This window comes from Aquila chrysaetos, chromosome 2 (genome assembly GCF_900496995.4).
Source record: "Aquila chrysaetos chrysaetos chromosome 2, bAquChr1.4, whole genome shotgun sequence".
NCBI lineage: Eukaryota > Metazoa > Chordata > Aves > Accipitriformes > Accipitridae > Aquila > Aquila chrysaetos.
Genome location: NC_044005.1, coordinates 40090261 through 40117080, shown reverse-complemented (window position 1 = coordinate 40117080; position 26820 = coordinate 40090261). Strand labels below are relative to the sequence as shown.

General features: G+C 40.1%; 1 protein-coding gene across 4 annotated transcripts in view; it reads left to right on the top strand.

The window, feature by feature from the left end:
• The window catches only part of MAP3K9 (mitogen-activated protein kinase kinase kinase 9), a 65250-nt gene extending 38919 nt beyond the window's left edge, over positions 1-26331 (top strand). For 2 of the 4 annotated variants that reach the window (XM_041119277.1, XM_030043659.1), the window contains 7 exons: positions 2288-2463; positions 4943-5183; positions 6367-6489; positions 7243-7396; positions 12715-12827; positions 13492-14307; positions 15579-26331. In XM_041119277.1, the coding sequence (XP_040975211.1) occupies positions 2288-2463; positions 4943-5183; positions 6367-6489; positions 7243-7396; positions 12715-12827; positions 13492-14307; positions 15579-16060 (2105 nt within the window). In that variant the 3' untranslated portion in view covers positions 16061-26331. The remainder of the gene's footprint in view (positions 1-2287; positions 2464-4942; positions 5184-6366; positions 6490-7242; positions 7397-12714; positions 12828-13491; positions 14308-15578) is intronic. The other 2 variants (XR_003927695.1, XR_003927693.1) reach the window with 2 other exon arrangements.
• The last annotated feature ends 489 nt before the right edge of the window (positions 26332-26820 follow it).

Genomic DNA, 26820 nt, shown 5'->3' with positions numbered 1-26820 from the left:
AAATATAAGTGAGGTATCTGCTGCTGGGGTTAAAAATAATGCCCTCTATTGGGAAAGTCAGGTAGAGGCATATGGCCTGCGCTTGAACCCAGCAGCACGGGGGTGAGCACCCACATGGCTTTGGAACGCTTGGCTTCTCCATGGGCAGGGGGAAGAAGAGAACAAGAAAACAATTACTTTCTGCTCCTTCACCAAAACTGTTTTTCAAATAGGCTGTTTCCCGTCTCGGGTGAACTCTTGTTCCCCTAATGCTGCTTTTACTTTTGAATTACTGCCCTGGTGGTCTTCACTGAGACAACAAAGCTGAACTTTCCCTCTTCACAGAAAAGACTTGTATGTTACAACTGTCCTCATTAGTGCAAATAATGGCAGATCTAGGCCTGGGAAAATAAAAGCCATGGGCCACCTGCATAGTTACCCTGTTCACTCATTCATGCATTTGGCTGGCTGCAGCATTTTGTTTTACTTTGGGTCATGTTTGCTTTGCCATGCTTCAAACCTGGGGTAAGGAGGCAGGGATTATGGCACTGACAGTCCAGCTGTATCACCCGTTGCTACTAATTGGTCAGCAGCAGGGGACCTTCAGAGCACTCTTTAACATCCTCAGTCCTCTATTTTGATAAGAGAAGCAATTTGAAATCCATAAACACAAATGTGTTCCAGCTTATGCCTCTTGGAACCTGGTCAGATGCTTAAATACCAGCATCTTGATACTAGCAGTTTTGAAACCAAAGCTCCCAAATGCAAAATCTCAATAACACTAAAATCAAAAGACCTGCAACACCAAGCCTCAGCAGCTGCACAGATTTTGTGAAGAGTTACTTATTTTTAATTAATTACAGCTGCTCCTTGGTGTATTTCAATCCACAAAACTGATGAATAAATGTCTTTCAGGACATCACCAACATTTTTTTAAGAATGTTTATTTTTTTTTTTCCAACTGTAAGGTCTAGGAAACTTTAGAACACTTTTGTAACTCTTGCCTTGTGCTGCAGTAATGTGTGTCTTGAATCCAGTGGCCGTTTAGAGCAACGATAGTATGAGCGTATCAAGACAGACCAATGTGTTAGTTTCTTCCATTCATGCACAAAAGCTGTATTCCCTAGAAATATACTTGAATGCTAAGTTTTTCTGTTTGGTTCATCTCAAACTTTGGCATGGGGGAGTCTAGCAGTACTAAAGAGAATAAGGATGCTTGTTGAACAAGAACCTGTGTAAGTGCCAGTACGGGACAATATAGAATGAGAAAGTGATGTTTTCTGCCAGAGTAGAAATAAGGGTCAAGTAAGACGGAGGACTGAATAAGTAAGAATTTCTATTCAAGTGTTAAGTCACACATTTTGACTTAATGGCTTCTTAAAAACATGTTCTTAATGATTTCATAGCTTGAGGTGTTACTTCATGCCATTTTCTATTTACGTTTGTTTTCAGTGTTCAATTCCCATCACCGTAAAATGAGTACCTTTTTGTACTATTGCTAGTTTAATTGCCTCATGTGGTAAGATGCGTACCTTAAATTCTGCATTTTTAGAACTCTGCAGTTGGATAAGTCATTGCATTAGATTGTAAATAAGAAAGCTTGTTTATCTGTGGTCTCTCTTTTAAAAGAAAAAAACCCTGATCAAACAATTTTCTCTCAAATAATAAAAAAGAATCCTTAAAAATAAGAAAACTCCAAATGCACTATTTGATGTCATTATTTACTTGAACCCCCTGTTTTCACCCAAGTTATGCCCAGTCTGCTTTGCAGGAGGGATTTTCAGCTCTGTGGAAGAGATTCATAATGACTCAGCTTAGCATTAGAGTTTGACATTAGAAAGAACTCTGATAGATACCCTTCTGCAGTATGGCTGTTAACTCTGCAGTGTAAGTGTGATAAAAGAACTGTTTGCGAGAGTCTTGCATAGTATCTCCACTCTGTGAGCATATACAACTTAAAGCAAAATATTTAAGTAAATTATTGATGATTTTTAATATATGCCTGAAAATGTAACTTTCTGTAAAATCAGTAAACCTCTGTTTTACTTGGCATATTATTTATGAGAACCTAGAGACCGGTAGTTCAAGATCTTAAGTGATGTTGGATATTGTATAAGCATGAAAGCATGAATTTCATACTTTACTTATGATCAAACAATAGTCAATGCAAGTGGGAAATGGGAAAGATGGGGTAACAGATAGTGCGCATGCCACTCTTAGCCACTGGGGATCAGTAAAGTACTACTCATCCTCTCAAACCTCCATACTAAGAGATGCTTAACAGTTGCTTGTCTTTGTCCTATTCTAGATTGTTGGAACCCTGACCCACACTCACGACCTTCCTTTGCCAGTATCCTAGACCACCTCACCGCTATAGAAGAGTCTGGTTTCTTTGAAATGCCCAAAGATTCCTTCCACTCCTTGCAGGAAGACTGGAAACAAGAGATCCAAGAGATGTTTGATCAGCTCAGAGCCAAAGAAAAGGTAAGTAGAGAAAAACACTCCATGCTCATGCTCTCTGGATTATAATTTTCCCATTTTGTAATTCAAAGAGGGATCATCATTTATGGCATCCCAGAACTAATTTTGTATATGCTTTACTGGAGCTTGTAATAAGTCCCTGAATCAAAGGCAGGTTATGATGCACACAAGGGCAGAATCATGAGTAAAATAAATATCTGCATCCTGAGCTGCTACTCTTTCTAATATTGTAGTGAGCTTTCATTATACACTGTGCAAACTGCTATGATGAATTGTCTTCATTGTTTAGTGTATCTGATAACTATTTCACTGTTAGCATCTTAATTGAGAAGCCCAATGATAACTGTTAACAGTAAAAGTAGGAGGGGTAGTTTCAGCATATATACTCTAACAAACATTGCAGCTTTGGTTCTGTCAGGTTTGTGTTTTCCAGGTTTTGAGCACAGCCAAAGTGGATAGACTGTAATAAACAGGAGTGCTACCAGAGGAGTGGTCCAATAACTGTTATAATTGAAGTCCATCTGGGTAAACAGCAGGAAACAAAAATGCTAGCAGGAATAAAAGGAATTGTGACTGTCAGCCCCAAAGAGTAGAAGTGAAAAAGCTGAAGTTTTCTTCAAGCATGCTTGCAGAAAGCACAGCCTGCTGCATCTATGTTAAGGTCCTTACAGAGACTGTCTTTACAGTCGTTGGTATGAAATACTGCAATGGAATCGCTAAAGTAATAATATTTTTCTAAGTGCATGGTCTCTTGCCTAAAAATAAATTCATAATAAGTAGCAAACTTGATTTGGACTCGGAAGTTGGGTGTAGGAGGTGGAGAAAAAGAAAAGGGGACCTTGGGATAGGGGAGAGAAGTCCTACAAAAGTACTTAAAACATTTCTATTCACATATAGTAGCTTTTGGGAAAAATAGCTAGTAGGCATTTCCCTGCTGCTGTTGCATAGCATGCAACATAGCATGTTCCCATGGCATAACCATGTTGGAACAGTTTTTGAAAACCAGAAACTTCAACAGACAAACAGAAGACCAAACAGTAGTAGCTAGACTGTGCTCAGGTTGAGTACTGTATTCCTGTGTAGTAATGGAGAAAGAGAATTTTATATCCTATTCACCTCATGAGTAAAATGTACCAAACCTCCACAGTAATGGGAGAGGTAACAACAACATTTAAAAAAAAATAAATTAAAAAACTAAACTAAAGTCTATCTGATATTTCATCTAAAGTTTAACTTGAATTCTTCAGTTTTTACCTTCTGCAGTGGAATTAGCCAGCTGGAGATAATTATTCGGAGTGCTGAGTTCTTTTGTCCTTGTGGTGAGAGGAGTGCAGTGAGAAGACATTTTGAGATCTCAAGGACAATTTCAGTTGATTCATTTTGTCAAAAAGGGAAAGATTGAGAGGTTTGCCTCACACATCTTTATGCATAAGGAGCAGCCATGCTTGGTGGAAAATGATGGGAATGACCTCCTGATGATGTTTTCTTCATTCATTTTTATGTTAGAGCTCTTTTTTGCTATTTTATGATGATGAGATGGCAAGGTTATTTTTAAACAGTTTAAGTCAATGCTGAGGTTAACATAAGTACTTATGGAACAGGCAAGCAAGGATTAATTCTTTTCAATGTTATGCATAAATCTTCCAAAATGGGTTCCCATGTGCATGGTACTCTCCAGTGGCTCTTGTAAACATGTTCATGTCAGATATCCAGCATATTTTCTCATGATGCTGAATTTAGGATTCAGTGCCTTTTCACAGAATTACAGAATGATTGAAGTTGGAGGGACCTCTGGAGGTCATGTGGTCCAACTCCCCTGCTCAGGCCGGGCCACCTAGAGCCAGTTGCCCAGGACCATATCCAGCAGGCTTTTGACTCCACATCTCTGGGCAACCTGTGCCAGTGCTCAGTGACACTCGCAGTAAAAAAGCGTTCAGAGGGAACCTCTGGTGTTTCAGTGTGTGCCTATTGCCTCTTGTCCTGTCACTGGGCATCACTGAAAAGAGCCAGGCTCTATCTTTGTTGCACCCTTCCTTCAGGTTTTTATATAGACTGGTAAGATCCCCCTTCTCCCCACCCAAGCCTTCTCTTTGCTAGGATAAACAGTCCCATCTTTCTCAGCCCTTCCTCACAGGAGAGATGCTCCAGACTCTTAATCATCTTCATGGCCCTTTGTTGGACCAGTTACGTCCATGTCTGTCTTGTACTGGAGAGCCCAGAACTGGACACAGGATTCCAGGTGTGGCCTCACAAGTGCTGATGTCCAAATTTTAATACAGATATGAAGGGCCTTGAATGGCAAGCATAGAAGTTACTGATGATTGTTAAAGGTTTTTTGGCTTTCAGCTGAGCCTTTAAACAGTGGCGCTAGCAGTGCTGTGAGCACAAGTCATTGCTGCTGTACCTTCAGAATAGGTAATGTTAGTCTTAACCCACAGGTCACAAGGTAGCCTTTCATTTCTCCTTTCTTATCTCCCTGCAGGAGCTGCGCACATGGGAAGAAGAGCTGACCCGTGCTGCTGTTGAACAGAAGAACCATGAGGAGTTGCTACGAAGGCGGGAACAGGAGCTGGCAGAACGTGAGATTGACATCCTGGAAAGGGAGCTCAACATCATCATCCACCAGCTGTGTCAGGAGAAGCCTCGGGTGAAGAAACGCATGGGGAAGTTCAAGAGGAGTCGGCTCAAGTTAAAAGATGGCAATCATATCAGCCTGCCTTCAGGTTGGTGACATGTTAGGCTGTGTCAGGTGAAATGGGAGGAACAGGTGAACCTGTAGCTTTTGTAGCAACTTTCTACTGATACTTCTGCTTTAAGTGCAATTGGATGCACTTTGGGAAAAACATGCCTCTTTGGGATCAAGAAACTAAACTTGATGCTCTTGCGGCTAGCATTCCCCAAAGTTCCAAGTATGAAGGCCAGAAGTAAATTTGAGATGTTACATGTTTGTTAGTCAATGGGTATATATGGTTCACAGTGAAAATGTTGGTGTTGCAGTTTAACACACTAATACTCAAAATGATGATCAGTTTAATAAAGGATGTACATAAAAAATGATGGAGGTTCTTGCTCTGGGAATATTTTACGTAATGCTGCAGCAGAAACCATAGTCTACTGGATTTCTTGGTGCAGGAATCTAAAAATTACCAAAATACATTGATAGCTGTGAGACTGCAGTCCTACATTGCTAGTTCATATGTGAACTCATATTAACACACAAGTGACCTCTAATACCACCCTTCTGGAAGAAATGTTAAGTATTGGTGAGGTGTTAGGGAAGTCACTCCTAAGAGTGAAGATAGTGATGTTCAGAAATACTGAATCCTTAGCATTTCTGCTGTGGATTCCATGTGGAGATTCAAATTTGTAAAAGAACAAAAGTGTGGATTTTGTAAATCACCTAAGGCTCATCGTTACCTCAAGGATGATGGCTTACACTATATTCTTTGTTTTCTGAGAGAGATTGGCTGTTTAGAAGAACAATGATGATAAAATGTGCATGTCAACTATGCCTTTCTTTAGGACTGTAAACAGCTATTGCTGGTGGTTTTGCTTAGCTTAAGAAACTGAGAGATAAGGTGAAAGGAATTTATACAGGGATATATCTTTGGCATAAATGTGAGCCAACACATGGGGATGTATGTGTGTATGTGTATGTATCTCACACATACACTAAGAAGATATATATTCATGAGTGTGAGCACACATCTTTGTTCTGAAGTAACTGCATGTACGACAGGGTGATACCAATTAGCTGTAAAACTTCATTTCTACATAGATCCTGTAAATTGCAGTCTTTGAAAGTTACCATAAATTATTATTTCTTTTTTCTTATATTAAAAAAAGAATTTTAACTGTGTCTTTCTGCTTTTGTTTTGATTTTTTTCTTTTTCTTTTGGCAAACAGATTTCCAGCATAAATTCACTGTGCAGGCTTCTCCAACGATGGATAAAAGGAAAAGCTTGATCAGTAGCTGCTCCAGTCCTCCTGCAAGTCCTACCATTATTCCCAGACTCAGGGCCATACAGTGTAAGGAGCTCAATGTAGTATTGAATTTGGGAAATGTGCAGTCTGTCAGCGTGGTAAGATGCCAAGATTCCATATCTAGGACAGGACTGTAAAAAAAAAATGTTCCTAAAATGTTTGCTTTGTGCCCTGCATGTTTACATTTAGAGAGAAAACAAGCTGTGTTGGTGATGGGGGGGGAGTATTACCTTCTCTGGAGTCCAAACCTTACCTACCCAAGATCTTGAAATATTGCTGTTTGATTGTATAGAAAATACATTCCTTAGGTGTACAGGTTAATTTTTAAAACTACTAATTTGCAGAATATATCTGTGAAACATTATTGAGGTGGATTAAGTTACCATTGGAAGGGAAGAAAAACAAGGGTGGGCACTTGTCATGAAAACAGTGTTCTCATAACAAAACAGAATTAGGCAGACAAGCATGTATTAGAAGTATGAAAGGGATGTTAATTAACGTGTGGTTGTATTGGATGTCATGACACTTGTGTGTCTGGTATCAAACTGGTGATTCTAAAACAGAAACCAGTGATGGAATAAAGCTGTAAAGCCTATCTGTACTAATTTTGAAGGTATCTGGTTGTTAGATTGGTGTTAATAAATGGTCAGAATTATGGGAAAGAAGCCTGAATGGATGTTTTAATTACTGTTCCTGTTCTAGCCTGTGTTTTATTCTTTATGTTGCTGTGGAACCAATTCTTTAATTTGTGTATCTGTTTTTCTTTCTCACTTTCCACCATTCTTCTCACTTGTGAAGTGGCTCCTGCTGAAAGCAGTAAAACGTGGGGACGAAGCTCAGTCCTTCCAAAGGAGGAAGGAGAGGAAGAAGAGAAGAGAGGCCAGAAGAAAAAGGGACGCACTTGGGGACCAAGCTCACTTTGTCACAAGGAGCTAGGTGCAGGAGAAGATGGGTAAGAGAGGGCCTGGCACCAAACTGGTTTCCAGGTTCTAAAACTGGTTATGAGCTGGCTCACAGGATATTTGCCTATCCTGTTGCAAATGCTTTTATGCTTCCAAACTTATTTGCTGTACCAGAGATATCAGAGATTCAGAACAGATTACAAAACTGCACTGCATTCAGTCCCTTGCTGGAGGTCCAGCACTGACTGATGCTTTCACTGTCTGCTATTACCTTGTTACATGTATTTATAAGCAGTAGAACTTCTCAGCTGTGCAAAATTTTCTCCAGTAGCTTTTCTTTATTTTCAGGCTCAACTTTCTGTAGTTTCATATCACATCTGAAACGACTTGTCTTTTACAATTCTCAGCTATGCTTTTTCTTGTCTTAAATGCCATTATTTAAAACGTATCTGGTAGAGCCGGGCAAATATCTTCTCTTCAGGCTTTTGAAAAAGACACGTACCTTGAGTGAATACATTCTGAAAGTGATTTTTGCAGAGATACAGGTTGTACCTCTGTTTCTATAGATTCTTGTTCTGTGGCTTCTGGTTTTTTTTCTGTCTGTGAATTATTTATACCAGGACTCCAATGGATCACTGCCAAAATGCTGCTTTAAACATAGGAGTATTTTGATCTTCGAAGAGGTTTGAATGCCTTGTGATTTTTAGTGGCATTTGAAGCTTTTTTTTCCCCTGCTAAATGGATACTTTGACTCTTGACATATTTTTTAGTAGGGGAAAATAAAATAACTGGTTATAATTTATCTTTAATATTATGTGCTCAGGTGTGAAATTCCTGGAAAACAGATGTTTACATAATGCATCACTGTTGCAGCCCTCTGCAAGAAAGACCTGGATCCAAGTGTTCTAATGACGTTAAAATATGTTCTCCCTCAAAGGCACTCTTGACAAGTTAACAGGGCAATGTGGAGGAAGCTTCTTCAACTGTTGCCTATGCTTTACCTATTCTCTAGATGAAGCATAGCATTCTACAGAATTGAAACAGATGTCACACTTTACAATCATTAATTATATAGAAGGGCAGGAGATCACTGAAGCAGGTAGAAAAACACTTCTACCTTGAAATCATGTTGTTAGAATTCTGGGAATAAAGCTCTTCAGTTTTCTGTTTGCTACTGCGCAGTCTGAAGCAGTAACCATGGTTGCTCTTAAAACTATCCTGTTCTCTCTACAACTGAGATGTTCTATGGTATTCATCACCTTTTCCAGAGAGACTCAATACAGCTGTGGCATTTTGCGGAGTAACTGAAACACGACAGTGTTGCTGAGAGGGCAGTATGGTTAACATACAATGAACTACTGCTTCTTGTTGAGATCATGCCAGACTGCAGACTTTAAAGGAAGCAGAGTTGCAGTAAACATTTGTGACTCAAAAGATAGAGTGCTTGCTATTTTTAGTACTTAAGTCTAATTTTAGAGGGTAGGGGAATAAAAATTGGGGTAAAGTGAAGAGCTAAACATAAGATAGAAGAGTCCAGTTCAAGTCTTCTTCGTGTCACTGTTCTGGTAGCAGCAGTGCTGCTATTCCAGCTGCTTACACGATGCTGTGATCAAGGGAACTTGAATCTCCATCTTTTTTATCACTTTTCCTCTGTTCTTCACAGGAGATAAGAGGTAATTCCAAATTTATGCAAGAGTTGCACTGTGGGAATTGCAGTGAAATTCTCTAGCATGAGTAAACTGACCTATAATTAACATCAAGTAAAGGCAATCATGAAAAGATTATACAGTGATTATTCATCCTTCTGCATTTATCTTTGAGCATAAGGAATATACACAGCAGCAGAAGGTTGCTTAGCTGAATTGCTGAGACTGGATGAAGTTTTATGTTGGACTAGTGTTGTGACAGTTCAGTTGCGATCTCATGGTATATTCTCAGGGATATATGGTGAAGTCCTAACTGTCTTTAACCTTGGCGTTGATTAGTCTTAGACTGTTACTGTGGCATGGATGATCTTTACCCTGTTTAAGTTTTCACGCTGGTGGCATTACTGATTTTATGGAAGGTGACACTGGATGTGGGGTAGTCATAGTCCTTTAGCAGTTATCTCTTAAAATATTGTAAGCTAAATAGGGGGGAGCCTGGGAACAGACACTTTTTATTCATGACAGTGTTGTATTAATGCCTCAACATATTGTTACAGGATGATATTAAGACACCGGAGATCCCATCTTACAGTTGTGGGAAAGTTTTTTGCAATTTGCTGAGCAGATAAGCCTTGTCACCTTATGACTCCTAAAGAGAGGTGCTTTTTTGACTTCCCAATAGAAAAAGGGAACAGAGAAGTAACTCAACCGTAATACAACAAACAGAGTAATAACCTTCCTGTTATTTAATCTAAATAGATTACAGGTAAGAAGTCTCTAGGTTCCTGAATTGTCATGCTGGTGACTGAAATAGATAGTTTTGCTGCTAGTGCTTTCAAATCGTTGCACTTGCTCTTTCCTTGAACCAGTAACAGACAATACTGCTGTAGCAGGTATGTACTGTCAGCATGTTTTGAATTGTTTTCAGATGCACACTACTGGCTAATCAAGAGACTGTGCAGCTACCTTCTGCACGGGTCTTTGGGGTCTGCTTGTAATTTGGGGGAGAGAAAGAAGGAGTGAAAAATAAAAGGGAAAGGTGAAGATTTTATAACCCTGAGGCAAATGTAGCAGGCCTAGAAATTATTCTGGTAGCTATTTATCTTTCTGTTCAGATTGAGCTGTGCTTTGTCAGTAACAGCAAACCTTCAGTCTGTTTTTTGCAAGGGAAGATTGCTCTGAGAAGTCATAAGGAAGCAAACCAAGCTGATGTGTCCTGCTGTACAATAAAGGGCAACTCCCAAGACACTTTAGATAACTATGACTGTAAAGTGAAGGCTAACCTGAAGATTACTGCTGCCTATCACTGACAACTTTACTATCTCTGTATATAGAGAACAGAGTATGTGTTTTCCTAGCTCCATCAAAATCTCACCTTCCTCAATAGTTGTCTACCCATATTGTAAGAGCTTTGACACTTACTTTTGGAGGTGATCATACTGCTAACATGGTTTTCACTCACCAGCTTTCCCTTAATATACTGCTTTATTTATAGTATTTATCCTAACTGTGCATGTTGTACACATGGGTAATTTAGATACAACATATATTATTTGGTGAATTGTGTTATATAGCTGAGTATAGTATGGAGGGAGTAAATCAGACCCATACACTGAATTGCATCTCCGAGGTAAAACCATGTGGTTGTCTGTCTTGACAAGTAGGATTCAGCACTGTGCTGTCTGGATTCAGGTTCATAGCAGGATACTGCATGTGCCGGAATGGTTAATGGGAGGAAAATGATGGACTTTCAAGGCAGTTGAGAACTGCACAGGATACTTCTAGTGTAATGCCTAATAGCATGGTCATCAACCAACTGAACATGTGATGAATCAAGTTTAGACCTTGTGACCTTGCTATAGCAATATAGTTTGGTGACAAGTAGGGCATCCCAGTTAGGTAGAGAACAGAGGAAAAATATATACCAAGGTGCAAAAAAAAAAAAAAAAAAGGTGTAATAAAACTTTGAAATCCTGCAATGGAAGCCATCTTAGAAATGCAGAGTGATTCTGGTGGAAAATAAGAATCATGAGAGAGAACTTCTATATGCTCATATCCTTCTTTCTCTGTAAGGGAAGGATTGTGATGAATTTTGTGTCTTATCAAAGAAAAATGCAAGTTTGTAATGGAGCTGGAAGAGGTCTCACCTCCTAAGTTTTCTGTTCTTTCAATAACGAGTTGATGCTCTTGTGTGTCCAGTTGAGAATCAGACTATCCACAGATCTTTTTACTTCTTTCATTCAATTTCTATTTATCCTAAGTGTATGTTAGCTTTTCACCAACACTATGATGTGTTTCATGTTGGAGTTTGTGGAAAGGGATCGGAAGTCTTCTGGTTCAGACTATATTGATAACTGAGCAATAAAACTTTGCTGAATGTTGATATGTCAGGAAGTTGTGCTGCTTACTAAAGTTGTTTCTGATGCCATGAAAGTACTGCAGGGAACAAATAGGATGATGGTAATGAATACCTAGGAATAGGGACTACTACTAAACTCAGGTGCCTGGTGACATACCTTTAAACGCAGGTGACATCAAAGTAGGGGTTTGGTTTTGGGTTTTTCACTTGTTTTTGTGGGTTTTGCGGTATTTTTTCTGTAATTAAAAGAAACAATGACATGATTTATGATTTTAGTTACCTATTTTTCCATAATCTAGAACTTAAGCTTTTAACTGTCTGTACTTCAATGCAGTGTTTTCTTTAGAGGAGAAATATTGGGGTTTATAATATAGAGGCATGACTTCACTGTGTCCTGGTTTCAGCTGGGATAGGGTTAATTGTCTTCCTAGTAGCTGGTACAGTGCTGTTTTGAGTTCAGTATGTGAAGAATGTTGATAACACACTGATGTTTTCAGTTGTTGCTAAGTAGTGTTTAGTCTAAAGTCAAGGATTTTTCAGCTTCTCATGCCCAGCCAGCGAGAAAGCTGGAGGGGCACAAGAAGTTGGCACAGGACACAGCCAGGGCACCTGACCCAAACTGGCCAAAGGGGTATTCCATACCATGTGACATCACATCTAGTATAGAAACTGGGGGGAGTGGTGGCAGGGGCATCGCCGCTTGGGGACTAACTGGGCATCAGTTGGTGGGTGGTGAGCAATTGCACTGTGCATCATTTGTACATTCCAATCCTTTTATTATTGCTGTTGTCGTTTTATTATTGTTATCATTATCATTATTAGTTTCTTCTTTTTTGTTCTATTAAACTGTTCTTATCTCAGCCCACAAGTTTTACTTGTTTTCCCGATTTTCTCCCCCATCCCACTGGTTGGGGGGGGGAGTGACTGAGCGGCTGCGTGGTGCTTAGTTGCTGGCTGGGGCTTTAGCATATTATTGTTCCAGTGAGTGATCTTTAACTTCCGTTGTTCATTTGTATTTCACATGGAAATGTTTTTGGAGACATTTTTCCCCTCTTCCTGCTGAGCACTTTATTTTTTACATGCCATAGTAGGTTTGCCTTGGTTTAAAAAGAGAATGTTTCCTCTGATTTTTGTAGTGGTGCTTTCTATTATTCTGCGTTCATAGCAGTTGGTTATCAGCAGAGGTCTTTTGACTGCCATGGTGTAACAAATGAGGGAGGGACTTGTTGACTTTTTTTGTATTTTAAGGTGCTGTAAAGATGTTGTAAACTGTCTTGCTATGAGAGAACTTCAAATCTATGTAATTAAAATGGATACATGCATACCCTAAGTACGTTTTTCTCCCATCTTTCTACTATTTCAGTCTGAAAGCTCTGGTAGAAGGATACAAACAGTGGTCATCCAGTGCACCGAACCTTGGGAAGATCCAGAGAACTGCGCCTGCTTTTCCAGGATTCACCAGCTTAGCAGAGATGGGTAAAGGAATTCCCTGGACTTCATATTCTCATCCCCACTTCCATTCATATTTGAATGAACCTCTCCTTTCCTGACCTTCACCTGGTGCCTTACAGCAATGGTTTCATTTTGGTCGTGTCTGTTTTTCTTTTATTCTTTGTGAAGTAACTACTTTCTTCTTCTGGATTTTTTTGTTCACACCTCTGCTTGTGCTTCTTATCTGTCAAGCTAAAAAGCTTTGCTCAATTCCCCTCTAGCTCCATGCTACCTCTCAGCTCCTTTCCTGTTAACCGTATTTAGATGTGCAGCATGGTTACACCTTCACTTGCAAGAAGAAATCCTTATAATTTTCCTACCTTTTGCTCCTTGCTCCCAAACATATAAATTTACTCTAGAAGTAACTGAGGTGTAGATTGCTTCTGAAATGCCATTCTGCAATTGATCCCAAATAGATTAATGTGTCACTAATTTCTTCCATTTTGATAGTGTTTCCAGTTACTTGTCTCAGCCTATCTGCTTTGGAGGCAATAGTCTGTGAGTATTTGGCAATTGGTGAATGATGCTTGCGATGAGGACAGTTGCATCTTCTGAGGAGAAGCTTATTTTCATATATACTTGTAAGACAGTGAAATTTGCCAGTGAAGATGTTACATCCATGCAAACTCTGTTTTCATTTGCTTTCCAGATGATGAAGACAGCGAATGTCTTAATGGGGAGGGCAAAGTGCACCCTTCACCTGGCCACAATCAGTCATACCTCTGCATCCCTTTTCAGAAGAACGAAGACTGGGATGGCCCTTCTAGTGATGCCAATGAGGAGTCCACCCCTGTGAACTCTGCTACTAGTACCCCACAGCTGACACCCACCAACAGCCTCAAACGCAGCGGCTCCCACCACAAGCGATGTGAGGTTGCATTGCTTAGCTGTGGAGCAGTGCTGGCTGCCGCAGGCCTGGGTTTTGATCTGTTAGAAGCAGGGAAGTGTCAGCTGCTGATTGAGGAGGAGCCAGAGGTGCCCAAGGAGGAGAAGAAGAAACGTGACAGCATCTTCCAGCGAGCTGGACGCCCACGCAGGAGCACTAGTCCACCTTCACGAAAGATCTTCAAGAAAGAGGATCCCATGTTGTTGCTAGGCGAGCCATCCACATCCCTCACCCTTCTTTCCCTGTCTTCCATTTCCGAATGTAATTCCACCCGGTCCCTGCTGCGCTCAGACAGTGATGAGATTGTGGTGTATGAAATGCCTGTCAGCCCAGTGACAGTCAAGGCTCCCTTGCCAGCCATTACCAACCCACTAGTCAATGTCCAGATCGAGAGGTTCAAACAAGACCCCAACCAGTCCCTGACTCCCACACATGTGACGGTCTCTTCCCACACCCAGCAAAGCGGGCACAGGCGCACACCTTCTGATGGGGCCATCAAAGGGAGTGGACTAGTTGTCAATGGGTGCCCAACCAGTGGATGCCCTTCCAGTAGCTGTTTAACTGGAGCACTGGGAGCAGGTAGGTTTTCAGCCATCTTCCTTTTCCTCTTCAGAATAAAGACCCAAACAGTATAATTACTTGCTGGGAAGTAAACATGTTGCTTATTCAGCATCCATTGTGATGGCCAGCCCACAAGAAGAGCTTATGGATGCTATCTGTACACAAATAATGAACAGAATAATGCAGTAATGGTCTGCATGGTTCCAGCATCTCTGTGCTAAGGAGCTCTCTCTGCTCGCCTGTGCTCTGTGGCAGAGCATGTTATTGTTTCTTAGACAAAGGTGGTACCAAAGTACATATATGGCATATTTTTAGCAGGTCTTCGGGATTCCATCTCCATTGCCTTTATACACTTGTTTGTATTGCTGTTACAATTTCAAATTAAATTCTCATCTTTAAGGCAGTGAAAACTGGATCTCTAAAGCAGTTTGGGGCTGTGCCACTGTTGTTCTTACTTCTTTGTAAGCAAGAGGGATCTTCCTGGGTAGGTAGTGTTCTCACCATTGCAGTCTTTAGGAGTGGCTGTGACTTGATAACTTAAAAAATGCTTTCCTGTTTTCTTGCCCTAGTAATTCAGAGGAAAAAAAGGACTAGAATAATAAATTAAAATCTGATTTAATTAGACTTTTCCCAATGGTAAAACAAAATGTGAGGTTGTCTGTTGAATGGCAGTCTGCAGTAAAATGTAGGTTAATGCAGCTGAGAATACTCATTAAAATGGTATTTGTGAAAATTTAAAATTTATGTTGCATTTAAAAAACAAAACAAAAAACAAACCCCACCCTACCCTTAAATGAAAACAAACCAGGAAGCATCTGCAGTAGGTAGTGATAAATGGCTCTTCCAGGAAGCTGCTCCTGCTTGCTGCAAACACGTGTCACGTATCCTGCTGTGCAAGTGTCTCCCTGATCCATTCAAGCTGTTAATGGGTAATGTGCCCTCCAAAGGATTTGGAGAGTCCTCACCTCTGGTAGGAGGTCAAATCCATGCTCTCCAGTCTGAAAATTGAAGAAAGCAAATGAGAGAATGAACAAAACTTGCTGCTTGTGCTAGGTCAGTGAAACAGTTGTCTTGCAATGGGTTGAGGACAGTGTAGGGATAAAGAAGCCAGTTATTCACTTCAGATTGGTGTAATCTTGAAGACATGGAATTTTTAGATTCTGAATGGAGGCTTTCTGCTTTGAAAATGTTTTCACGGTTTATATACAATAAACTAAGATCTGTTGGAACCGTTTAGCAGTGACATCTAACATGTTTCCCTCTTCTCTTACATTCTCTGTTTTGGATAGGTGTGTTAAAAACACCTAGTCCAAGTAGAGATCCCAATGAGGTCCCTCGCCTGCCAGACCCCAACCTTGTTTTTCCTCCAACCCCGAGACGATGGAATGCACAGCAGGACTCCACACTGGAAAGACCCAAGACATTGGAGTTCCTGCCCCGGCCACGTCCTGCAGCCAGTCGGCAGCGGCTTGATCCCTGGTGGTTTGTGTCACCCAGCAATGCCAAGGGTGAATCTTCTGCCAACAGTTCAAGTACTGATACTCCAAGCAATCTGGACTCTTGTTTTGCTAGTAGCAGCAGCACTGTAGAAGAGAGACCTGGACTGCCTGCACTGCTTCCTTTCCAGGTGGGTCTTCCTGTAGAGGAGCGGACACTGTTGGACATAGATGCTGAGGGGCAGAGCCAGGACAGCACCATTCCGCTATGCAGAAGTGAACTTAACACACACAAAGCTGCAGCATATGAACTCAAGCAAGAATTCTGGTCTTAGTATGAAATCCGCTGGGGACAGTGAGCCCCTCTAAATTCAATCCTACTTTTTGCACTGAGAATGCACTTTGAAGACAGATGAGATGGAGGGATGCTACAGAGATCATACGGTGCTGCCTCTGCTGAAGATGTGTTGTTCGACTGCCTGATTTTTGTCTGCAGTTGGATGAAACTTGACAACTCTGAGCTGCTGACTTTTGCTGTGGGGTTTTTCTGTAGTCTTCCCTGCCCTCTTATTGCAGTTTGAATCTGCAATGAGCTAAAATTATCATATCAAAGTCTTTGTTACTGACCTTGTAGGATTTGGCACTTGCAGTAAGTATATTGGTATCTATCCTGGTATTAATCAGTATTTTCAAAACTCAAATATTACACTACAGCAGGCACCAGTGTTTGATGTTTTCCCAAGGAATCCAGGACAGAAGCAAGTAAATATCTGGAGACTACCTTCTCTGAAATATATTCAGATCATTAGATAGGCCTGGGAATGATGGTACCCCCACTGAAGGAGCAGAAGTAGCTATCTTGGACTCACTTGTCCTCTTTTGCTCATGTGATAGTGCAAGGTGGAACAGATTGCAGAGGAAGGGCATGGCATCTCCACTGATGGAGGTCTTTGAGAACAGACTAACTAGACTGTTGGGAATGAGTAGGTGTAGTTGATCCTGGCTTCAAGGCAGGTTGGATGGACTTCAATGATATCTTGAGGTCCCTCTCAGCCCTATTTTTCTATGACCCTGTGCTTTCAAAAAGATGAAGGCTTATGGTATGGCTGTTTACTCTAGCTTGCTTTTTTGTTTCAGACTTTGGTTCCATCAGCTTCCTTTTCCCATCCCCTGTACCCCAGGCTCATAGTCGAGCTGCCTCTGCTTTGGGAAGGGAATTAGCAGCCACTCTTTCTTTAAAGCTGTGTTGGCTTGCAGCAGTAACTTATGTGTCCCTTTGCTCTTCTTCTTCCTGTTCTTTCTTCTTTCTTACGCTTTTTAGGAGTGGCCCTTGAAACCCAAGACTGTTCTTATGCACACTGATACCTGTTTAAGGTTCTTTTGAAATTGAGGCTTGTTAGTAGTTGGATTGTGCAAACAGGAATCAGAACATCTGGATTCTATTTTGTTTTGTCACTGACTCACTGTGTGACCTTGGGCAAATAATGTAACCTCTGTGCCTGAATTTCCCCATCTGTAAATAATAGGAATAATACCTACCTCACAGGGGGAGGGATTGGGACATATGTTATAGGTATAAAGTCCTTTGAGATCTTTGAGTGAAAGGCACTATAGGCATGTAAAACTTTATTCTTGTCCAAATATGTAAAAACTCCTAACTCTGGAGCAAGAACAGACCCCTGTCTTGAAGGAGGAAGTCACACAAATAGGGTGTGCCTATGCTCACACTTTTCTGTACAGAGACTGCAGGTGTGTCTGTGCAGCTGCAGGTATATCTTACTGGCTTTAATGAGAGCTTCACTCTTCCCTAGTTTTGGCATTATAAATAAGGGATGTGGCCTTTATATGAGTGTAATAGGGTAGTCTGCTTTATTGCAGGGTACAGCATATCTGTTCACTCTTTTTGTACAGATTTGTGCTCATTTTGCTAATCTGCTGACCATTTGGGTGCAAGTAACTGATTTGACAGTGCTGCCAACGCAGTGCTCAACCTGTTAGGGCAGTCCAGTCCTGTTGTGAAGGCAGTGTAGCCGAATACTTTCTCGCAGCTGTTAGCACAGAGAACCTGTGTGTTTAGATGTTTGTAACCTGATGTTAAAAACCAGCATGTGTGAGGAAGTACTGTACGTAAGGTTTTTTTAATTCTGTTTGAGGGCTAAAACCAGCATGTTGCCATTAGTCAAGTGCACCCTTTTTTTCAAGCAATTCTGGTATGTTTTCATTTAGAAAGGTCACACATTTCTTGTTTATCACATTCCGTGAAACATGTTTAATGGCAGAATTACCTTTTGCTGCCTCCCCCATTGAATGCTCCAGAGCTAGACTTAATGATGCTACACTAGCTGCTGAGGCTGGACAGACTGTTGAGTGGGTAGGCAAGGTATTCTGATGTGGGGCTAAAATACTTTAAAAAAGAAAACTTACACTTCTGACACTTTTGTTAAATGTAGACTTTTAGCATTATTGATTTCTTAAGCGTTCATCCCTTTTGCTTTCTGTTTTTTGTGATCCAGAAACTAAAAAAAAAAAAAAAAAGGCAAACCCCACCTAAACACATGGTTAATTTCGATTGTGGTATAGAAACAAACTCAAGGAAAGCCCAGTCAGAGGCTGTGTCACAGGCACTTAAAAGCAGGAGATTAAAACTATCGATTTTTCATAGTCTCCCTTACCATTTTAAAAAGTCTGAAACAAAACTGGATCAGCTGTTCTGAAATGTAATGTTTTCTATCCAAAAAGTATTATTACAAATGTCATAGGAAGCATCATCTGCTCTGCAAAGACATTACCTCAAATAGCTCCATTTAAACAGAGATTTTTAAAATCCATTTACTTGCATGGAATGGGAGGTTACCTTTCTAGGTCACATTGTTTTAACTCAGTCCACTAAACTTCCTGATAGTTGGCCAGTTGCTTTCACCAAATGAACTGTAAGGTTTCTGTCAAGTTCCCAGCAGTCAAGACAGCTGTAAAGCCAAGTTGTTCTTTTGCTTAGGAAAGTTGAGGATGGAGTATCAAAACCCTTTCCCCCTCTCTCCCTTTTAGATAATCACTTGGTGAAAGTGGTGTGTAGCTGACCTATTAGAAGTATTTTGCTCCGAAGAGCATCTTCCCTAACACCAAATGGACATTGCTACATCAAAGGAGCTGGGTAGGACAGATGACAGGGAGTCAAGGGTCCAGATCAGGGTTTCCAACCTAGATATTTTCTATTATGAAGCTGGCAGAAAGACTACGTAGAAGCATAATGTTCGGTGTTTGGGTTTTTTTAAACACTCCTTGGATGCAATTGTCTTAGTTGAATCTAGCATGTGAAATAAAATGAGGTAGTCTGAGCATCAACCCATAACTGTCTTCCAGTTGGGAGCCCTGTGGCTAACCTGAGGTATCAGGCAAGAGGAGTCTGTTGTAGAAACAAAGCTATTGGCTTTAGCAGGTCATGGGCTATTCTTTGACAGGCAGAGGGGGTTCTTGAGGCAAAGAGTTGTCAGGTGTTTTACCTTATGCATCCCAAATGCTGTTGCAAATGGTGTCCTGAGGCCCAGGGGCTATGTGCATGTTTAACCTAGCTCATAACCTCTCCCTATACCCATCTATCCCATCCTGGCTTGATTTCTCTCCTTTCTTTATCTGTTGGGTTTTTTCCTTCCCAGCTGTGGGAGCTGAGGTGCTCCAAATCTCCAAAGGAGTGCTTCGCTTTAGTCCACTAGATACTGAGAAGATATGAGCCTGTCAGCTCACAAATCTTTTTTTTTTTTTTTTTTTTTAAACTGGTTACTAGTATTCCCATTTATCAGGGAGATAAAAATTTCAGAATATTGTTGACTTGACATACCTTTCTAGCAGTGTTCTTGAGGAAGATGGTGAAAATCTTGCTATAAAAAAATTCTAATAAATGTATTGTTTCCTAAATATCTGAATAAGTTGCACTTTGTTTTTTCCTGAGAAAAAGAGAACATGAGAGCACAAAATCCCTGAGCAGTCTAAAATATAATGACAAAAGAATGGGGTAAAATGTGTTACAGTAATTACAGGGCTCACAAAGAGGAAGTGACAAATTTTTTAACTGATAGTAATAGTAGTAAGATTGTTGCTGAGAGAAATTTTTCTGGTCTAGAAATATCTATGTATTTTCTTTTAAATAGTCAGCTGGCAGTATATATCACTAATTTATATAACAGATGTGCTGATTTAGGAAATAGAAAAAAGTTTGCCAGCCCTTCAAAATACGCTATCCTTGTAGCCTGTTTGTTTTTCCTGTAAAACTGGGGGGAAAGCACAGAGATAGCAACCAGTGCAAAAAATCACAGATTTTTTGATAAATTTCTACTGGTTTCATAGAAAGTGCGTGTGGGACAGGTAGAGAGAAGAAAGCTTTTGTGTCAAAACTAGGGTGATAATAGTTATGGGGTTTTTTTCTAATGCTGTAACTTCCTATGGACTGTACAATGCTCTGTTCTGCCAGCAAGTACGTCTTACCTCCTTTCAGTCCTTTTCAGAGGTGCAAATGTAACTTTTTATAGGTATTTTTTTTCCTTCAGGTTATTATTGCAATGGGTTGATATTCAGTATGGGGCAGGGAACCTCAGTGAAAATATTCTTTTTGTAGCGGTTTTCTAACAAAATGAGTATTTTCAAAGTGAATTTTTCATTATTGATGTGGAAAGACCTGTTCTGGTTTGGCATGCTTTTATGATGAAGTATTTTTCTGTACCTCTAGGAATGGGAGTAGTTGCCTTCCTCTTCATAGCATGCTGTTATCTTAAGACTTTATGGACAATACTGCATAGAGATGTTACTTCGATATTGCCGTGAAACCGGATACTTCTCATGCTGTTGAAGGTGAGGCAGTAATGGTCAAGTAAAGAAAGGTTTTTGCCATCTGGAGTGTTCTGTTAAATACAAAATCACAGGAAACCTCCCATCTTGAGTCACCTTTCTATCTTGAGCTTAACTTTTATTTGAAACTTAATTCATCTCTGTGGGATGAATATGGGAGCTGGAGTCCCATTAGATGTATGGAACCAAATCTAATACTGTATCCCAAAATTCAGTGATAGCCTGTTACTTTTGTAAGTAATTTTAGGCAAATATTAATGGTTTTGTTTCTTTGGGGTTTTTTGAAACCTTTTTTCTTGGAAAAAGCACTTATTGCTTTCTAACCTTTTCCATGCATTTTGGAAATAGTCTCAAGAACTCTTACCAACTCTATGGCAAATAAGGAGGCTTGTATCTTGCATAGTGATACAGGTCTTCCTTTTGGCTTCACTTTTTTAGTATGAAACAAGGCCACCTATGTTTAGAAATGAAGATTTCTGATGCTTATCCTGTTGCTGCAGAACAGTTTCTTAGCTTCCATATTTATAACTCAATTTACTAAGGCTCTGATTTGGGTAAAACTGGACATTAAGAGTGAGGGTATAGGCATGTGTTAAAACCTATTTGCAAAAAAGCAATAAATACAGCATACATGTGCAAAGAGAACCAAAACATACTCATGCTGTCACAGAGGATAACTTTCAGACTCCATAAACCTTTGGTTGATCATATAATTAAGATATCTTTAGGAAAGAATGCCTTCCTATGTTTTTCTATTAAGTTTCCTGTTGTAAGATTAGAATATGGTGCTTTGCACAGACAGTGGTATTGTATCTAGCTGGATAGAAAGGATCTTTAACCAGATTTTTATCTTTTTTTTCTCTATTTCCAATCCAGTTTGTGGTTTAGATTTTCCTTTTTTTTGTGGTTAACAAACAAGAGAGTCTTAAGAAGAACTTACGTTTACTATTTCCTCAGCCCTACTTTCACAATTTTGCAAGGCAGTATGGAAGTGCATTTGTGGCTGCTGCTGCTGTTCCCTCTATTGAATGTGCTAGTAGAAAGTCACGTGCTGCAGTTAAAATGTGCATTTGCTTTTGGTTTTTTCTCATGCTCTGCTTTTTTAAGCAGCTTTGCCATTGGTCAGAGATGAGTACAGCTTCTGAAATTATCTACATCCGTTTTATTTTTGTATGTTAAAAATAGTCGTTCCCAGGCTAAGAGGTGTGTGTGCTTGATTAAAAGGTAATTTACCACTGGTGACTAGGTGGTGTAGCTGCCAGAATTATTATTGTTCCTCTCTAACAAAGATCTCCCTTTTTTTGCAACTGGAAAGTCTTTAGCATTTCATTAATGTTTGTATACAAGAAACACATTTCATCTCCTTCTGTAAATGAGTGAAAAATCTTTTTTTCTTTGGTTCTAAATGACCAGGAACATAATTTTCCTACTGCAAATGGCTTCTTGGACTGTTTGGTTTTTTGGTGGTGGGTTGTTTGTTTGGTTTGGTTTTTTTTTTTTTAAGCCTGTGAAATACATATGTATCTGTAAGGTGCGTCCTGTATTCCTAGGTGCCTTCTATCTCACATGCCTCCTTGCTAGGGCCTGAGGTTGTTTTTTGGAGGGAACTCCTGGTTGTAGTTTTCAGTACTGTAGCGTTCTTCATCACACATCAGGCCAAATACCAGCACAGTAAACATTTAATGTCCTCCCATTTATTGATGTGTGTACCCCCCTGTGGAAAGAAGTACGCTATCGCTGGCTTTCCTTATCTCTTGATTAGAATTCTGCCCCTATCCCATCTTTTTCGGTTATTAATTCTTGTTACCAAAGTACCTGGGGACCTAAGACAGAAACCAATACATGTTTTAGGTGTGCTTTGACCTAAAATGTTTCCGAGCTAGAAGCATAAGATACAACTGGGAGAAGTGAAAGCGGAGATTGGCAGGAAATAGCAAATAAAAGAGTGAAATTACCCTTCTTAATGTAATAAGCAGTCAGACGACAGAGGGAACTAGCTGCTTGGTAATCTCTTGGCATCGTAGGTAAGTTGGGTCCTAAAGAAGAATTTGAGGAAAATGTAGTTACTTAATTTCTGGTTGGTTTGGTTTATTTTACCCTGAGCTACCTCATTTGTAGAGATGGAATGGGAAGAAAGCATAAGTTTTGGTAAGAAATGCTCTAGGTAGGCAGTTGAGGCTGGGATGATGGGAGGACAGAGGCAAACACTTGTATTTGGCTCTTTGACATGCAAATTCCTGATGGAAAAATAAAACCAGCAATTCAGTTTTAGAAGTTAAGATTATACTTGCTTTTACTATGTATGTCTCCAAAATAATAAATGACAAGGCAGGGCATTTTTTCTTGATGGTTTCTGACCTGTGGAAGAACTGATTGTCCACAGACCAAAAGGTGGTGATTTTGTATAGGTCACTCCTGCTTTTAAAAGTGAAGGTCTGTTTTTTGAAAACAGATTTTTTAAAAATAAACTCATGTGCTCTTAAAATGGACCTACACACAATCCTGATTGTTTCCCTGTATTTGCAGTATTGTTTTCCTAATGTGTCAGATCCTAATACAGTCCTTATTGTATCTGAGTGCTAATAATGTGCAGACAGCCCAATATAGCTAATATTAAGAAATAATGACACATTTTTAGTGTGTAGTGTAGTGGATTTATAAGTTCAGCCTGAAGTGGGCTACCGTTAGATCTGTAGGTGATGGGTCAGATGGATGCACAGCTAGCAAAAGGGGGCTTAGAACAAATCTGCAGGAGGAATGCCAAAGTTTTATTTGCTTAAAATAAATTATCTGAAAAATAATCATGTTGGGTGTGAAGAAAGGCCCTTCATTACTCAGAAATACTTTTCTAGTTTTTTTTCCATGCTCAAATTTTAGCTTCCAGGATAGCTAGTGAGAACCTACATTGTGTTCGAAAGTTGTTGGCTGAAACTCCAACATAAGACTAGAGTGATTGACACTGTCTCCCTGTTCTACCTTGATTGTTCCAATTTAGCATTTTCTCAAGAACAGATGTTGAGGTTGGGTAAAGCTAACCTCCTTGTCTTGAAGAGAGACATATGGGTCTGAGAAAGAAGAAACATTGTTCTAGCCGTGTCCTGATGCTTTTGTGTCTCGCTCTCTTACCAGTAGAGGTTATAATGGAGCAGGAAGTCATGCTGGTGTTTTTCCAAGCTTCATTGATAAGAATGCTGCTAACAGCGCGTTTCAGTACAAGCTCTTTGGGAACCCTTGTACTTGGTTTCTCATAGAGTTTCGGAGCAACCCTGGCCTCTGATTACTGTCTGGCATAGCTCAGTTGCACACTGAGCTTCTTGAGTTTAACTACATCTGGAGGAGAACTGAGGTTCTTCTGGAATTTGTGGATGTGGCCACTTCTCGACTTGGGTAATGTGTTTTCTCCCAGGCCCAGTCTGTGTCATGAAATGAGTTGTCACCTTCAACTGATTGCCCAGATATTCATGGTAGGCTTGTTCTTCTATCTTGCATGCTTTAGTGAGCAGCTCTTACAATGTCAACAGGGTTAGCATTTGTATCTGAATAGGGCAGCTAATACCTCTGAGCTGACTTCTCACACAGCATCTCAAGCAGATGTTACTGCATCAGTTCTGCCATTGCTCTGTTTTCAAGGTTATCTTGACAACCATAACATCCAGAAATCTTAGACTGTAAAGAATAAAGCCACAGCAAAAAAAAAAGGGGGGGGAAGAAAAAAAGAAAGCATACGAGTGTTTGCCAGTTGAATGGTTGAGTTTGGCTCGTGCTCTTTGCAGAGAGTAAAATCCATTCTTGTGCAACATAGGTCTCTAGGGGATGGCTAAATTCAAAGTGGAGAATATATCTAGATCCACTTAATGTCAGTAGGCACCAGTGCCCCTCATTTGGCAGTTATAATAAGAAACCATGTAAAGCCAAGAACATCTAGTAGTAAAAGTTCATATTTAGCGTAATTAGCTTTCAAGTTAAAAGGGAAGAGGCCTCAATTCAAGAAAGCTCTTCATCACGTACTTACATTCCACTGACTTCAGTGATGTTTATCTGTGGGTCAAAATGCATGAGACCCCAATTCAGCAAAGCTCTTTTAATCTAAATTGGGGGATTGTCCTGTAGAGATTAATGGTGAAGGACCAGGCTCTGTACTTTGATGGTCAGAGGAAAGAGTTCCTTCACAAGCCTCTGGGTACACACTGGTTTGATTGCAGACTCTTGTGGCCTTTCCATGACTGCACATGCCATGCCTATTTGACTGCTAATTCTTACCATAAACAGGGTAAGCTTTGAGAACGTTTTCTGACACAGGAAGAAGGAGCAACAACTTCTACATTAGCAGATTACTAGCTGTAAAGGGGGCAGTAAGTGGTGCATGGAGGTCGTATGTGCAAATGTCAGTTTAACCTGAGGCCTTTTCTCAGGTATTTTTTCTCATTTTAAAAATGCATCCCTCCAGGCTGGTGGACAGACCTGACAAGTTCAGCAGTGAATCAACATCCACCACTGTTACTAGAGTTCTAGGGTTCTTGTTTGTCAGCTGTTGGCGCAGCACTTTGTGCTGGTATATATGATTTCTTTGTCAGAAATTCAGGGCAAGCTGGAAATATCTGCGATATTTTGCCGGACTTAAGTTGAGAGGCTTATATGGAGTGGTCAGGGCAACAGTGGTGGAAAAAATCAGGGAAAATACCTGTGCTTTTAACAATGTCTCTTCTGTGGCTTTGAAAGTCCAAGAATTTCTCAGCCAGAGAATGTATTTCCTCCCTCTTTTTATAAGCTACTTCTTTCTTTTGCCTTATTAATTGTGGATCTGCTCCTGCTTCTATTTAAAGCCAGATGCAAAAATCAGTGACCTGACTTTCCTAGGTACAATGTTGTAAATCTGAAGAACCAGGTGAGTAGATTACTCTAGTGTAAGATCATGCCCCCATGTCTGTTCTTTTGAGGTATGGGGTAGTTCCTGCTTGTGTTGAAATCACTGTGTGGAAGGTGTTGGGTACTTCGTAAGGAACTCCAAACTCTGCAGGACTGGGATTCATCTTCAACTTGAGTATTTCAGTCTGTATTTGGAGACCTCTGTATGTCTTCTCTTCTGTTCATGGTGTTCAAAAGTCTCTTGCTATGGAAGTAGCACCTGAAGGTATGTTTTGCCCGAAGAACCTGCAATGAAGCAGTTACATTAGCAAATGGTAATGTACCCCAGAGTTGAGTAAAATAACGGAGGCCACCAAGTTTTTCTTGTTTGTGTGATGAAATGTTGTCAAATTAAGTGATTTGTTGGAGCCTTCCTTTAACTTCTGTACAGCAGTAAGCTTAGAGGAAAAGAAGATTGCATTATTTTTAAAAAAGCTTTATTTGTGACCCGGACTTGTTGCCTCTGACCCTCTTGGGCTTAAATAGTTAAATTATATTAATGTCCAGTTTGTTTCACTGTAGGTAACACATCAACTGAATACTCTTGTGCATAATCTACTGTATCTTTCCTCTGTTCTGTGTCGATGTATTATGTGTATTTGGATTACAGTTCTTTTTTGTATTAAATTATTTTATGTTATAGAACAATATTTAAGCGAAGCAAAGAGCTAATGAAAGTTGTTGGCGTTTTGGGATTTCTTTTCTCTTTGCTCTTTTTTTGGATGTACTGTAAATTGTAAACCAAGGATGCCAAGCAGGCTTGGTTCAATGGCTAAAATTATTGTATTACAGTGTAATGCTGATCTAGGCCTTGTCTCAACACTAGAGCACACAGACTTGAATAAAACTGTTATAAAAGTGATTGTCTTTAGGCCTTGAGTTCTTGGTTTTGTGCTTCAAATAATTTTGAGCAGATATTTAGAATAGCAGTGGCATTACCTTACTCTGAGGAATTCAGCATTTTTCCCAGTGCCACAAGAAGTTTATTTTTCTTTGCTAGGTATCTCGGTCCTGATCAGCTATTCCAGCTCTGGGTCTTCCATAGGGTTTTTGAAATCTGTTTTTACGAAACCCTGGACAGCTTAGTATCAGTCTTGGCACACAGTACCTGTCTGCTAACCCCCTTCTGGCTTTTCTCTGAACAGGGTAATTAATTGCATACCATTTTTTATTGTGGTTAATATTTCTGTTCTGTTAGCTTAAGGTTTTTCTACTCTTTATTTAGTATCCTAGCCAGAATGTGAATCTGAATGCCTGGATCTGGAGCTAATGCAGTAACACGTTTTGTGCATGATGACATTTAACAGATGGTTTAGATTCACTTCTGATGCTGTGCCTTTGTCCCTGCTGC